Consider the following 346-nt stretch of genomic DNA (forward strand, 5'->3'; position numbering starts at 1 on the left):
CCAGCCGAATGGGAACGACCACCTCCCGCTCTGGCTCGGAGCCGCCAGCGGGTCGCCCAGCGAAAGCCAGGGTTAAGATGCCCAGCAGAAGCATGGCGCCGGGGGCAGCGCACCCTGAGCTTTCCCCGGCCGCGGACCGGTCTCCCCGGTCGCACGCTGGCACCACCAACCTCCGGGACAGCGGGCAGCTCCTAGAAAGGAGAGCAAAGGGAGGGAGACTCCTCCCAGAGCAGCGAGCGTGCACCCGGCAGCCCGCGCCTCCTACCTGTGCCTTTCCAAGCAAAGCGCGCCTTGGGAGCTGAAGTACGATCGCTGTCAAGTGCAGGGACGAAAATTGCAGCTGAGA

General features: G+C 66.5%; 1 protein-coding gene across 1 annotated transcript in view; it reads right to left on the reverse strand.

Annotated features, from left to right (window-relative positions):
- The window catches only part of ADAMTS15 (ADAM metallopeptidase with thrombospondin type 1 motif 15), a 23,506-nt gene extending 23,412 nt beyond the window's left edge, over nucleotides 1–94 (reverse strand). Inside the window, exon 1 of the mRNA XM_008057884.2 lies at nucleotides 3–94. Coding sequence (XP_008056075.1) covers nucleotides 3–94 — 92 coding nt within the window. The remainder of the gene's footprint in view (nucleotides 1–2) is intronic.
- Nucleotides 95–346: the final 252 nt, after the last annotated feature.

The sequence above is a fragment of the Carlito syrichta genome, unplaced genomic scaffold (assembly GCF_000164805.1).
Source record: "Carlito syrichta isolate Samal-C Ts95f unplaced genomic scaffold, Tarsius_syrichta-2.0.1 Scaffold303153, whole genome shotgun sequence".
Taxonomy (NCBI): Eukaryota; Metazoa; Chordata; class Mammalia; order Primates; family Tarsiidae; genus Carlito; species Carlito syrichta.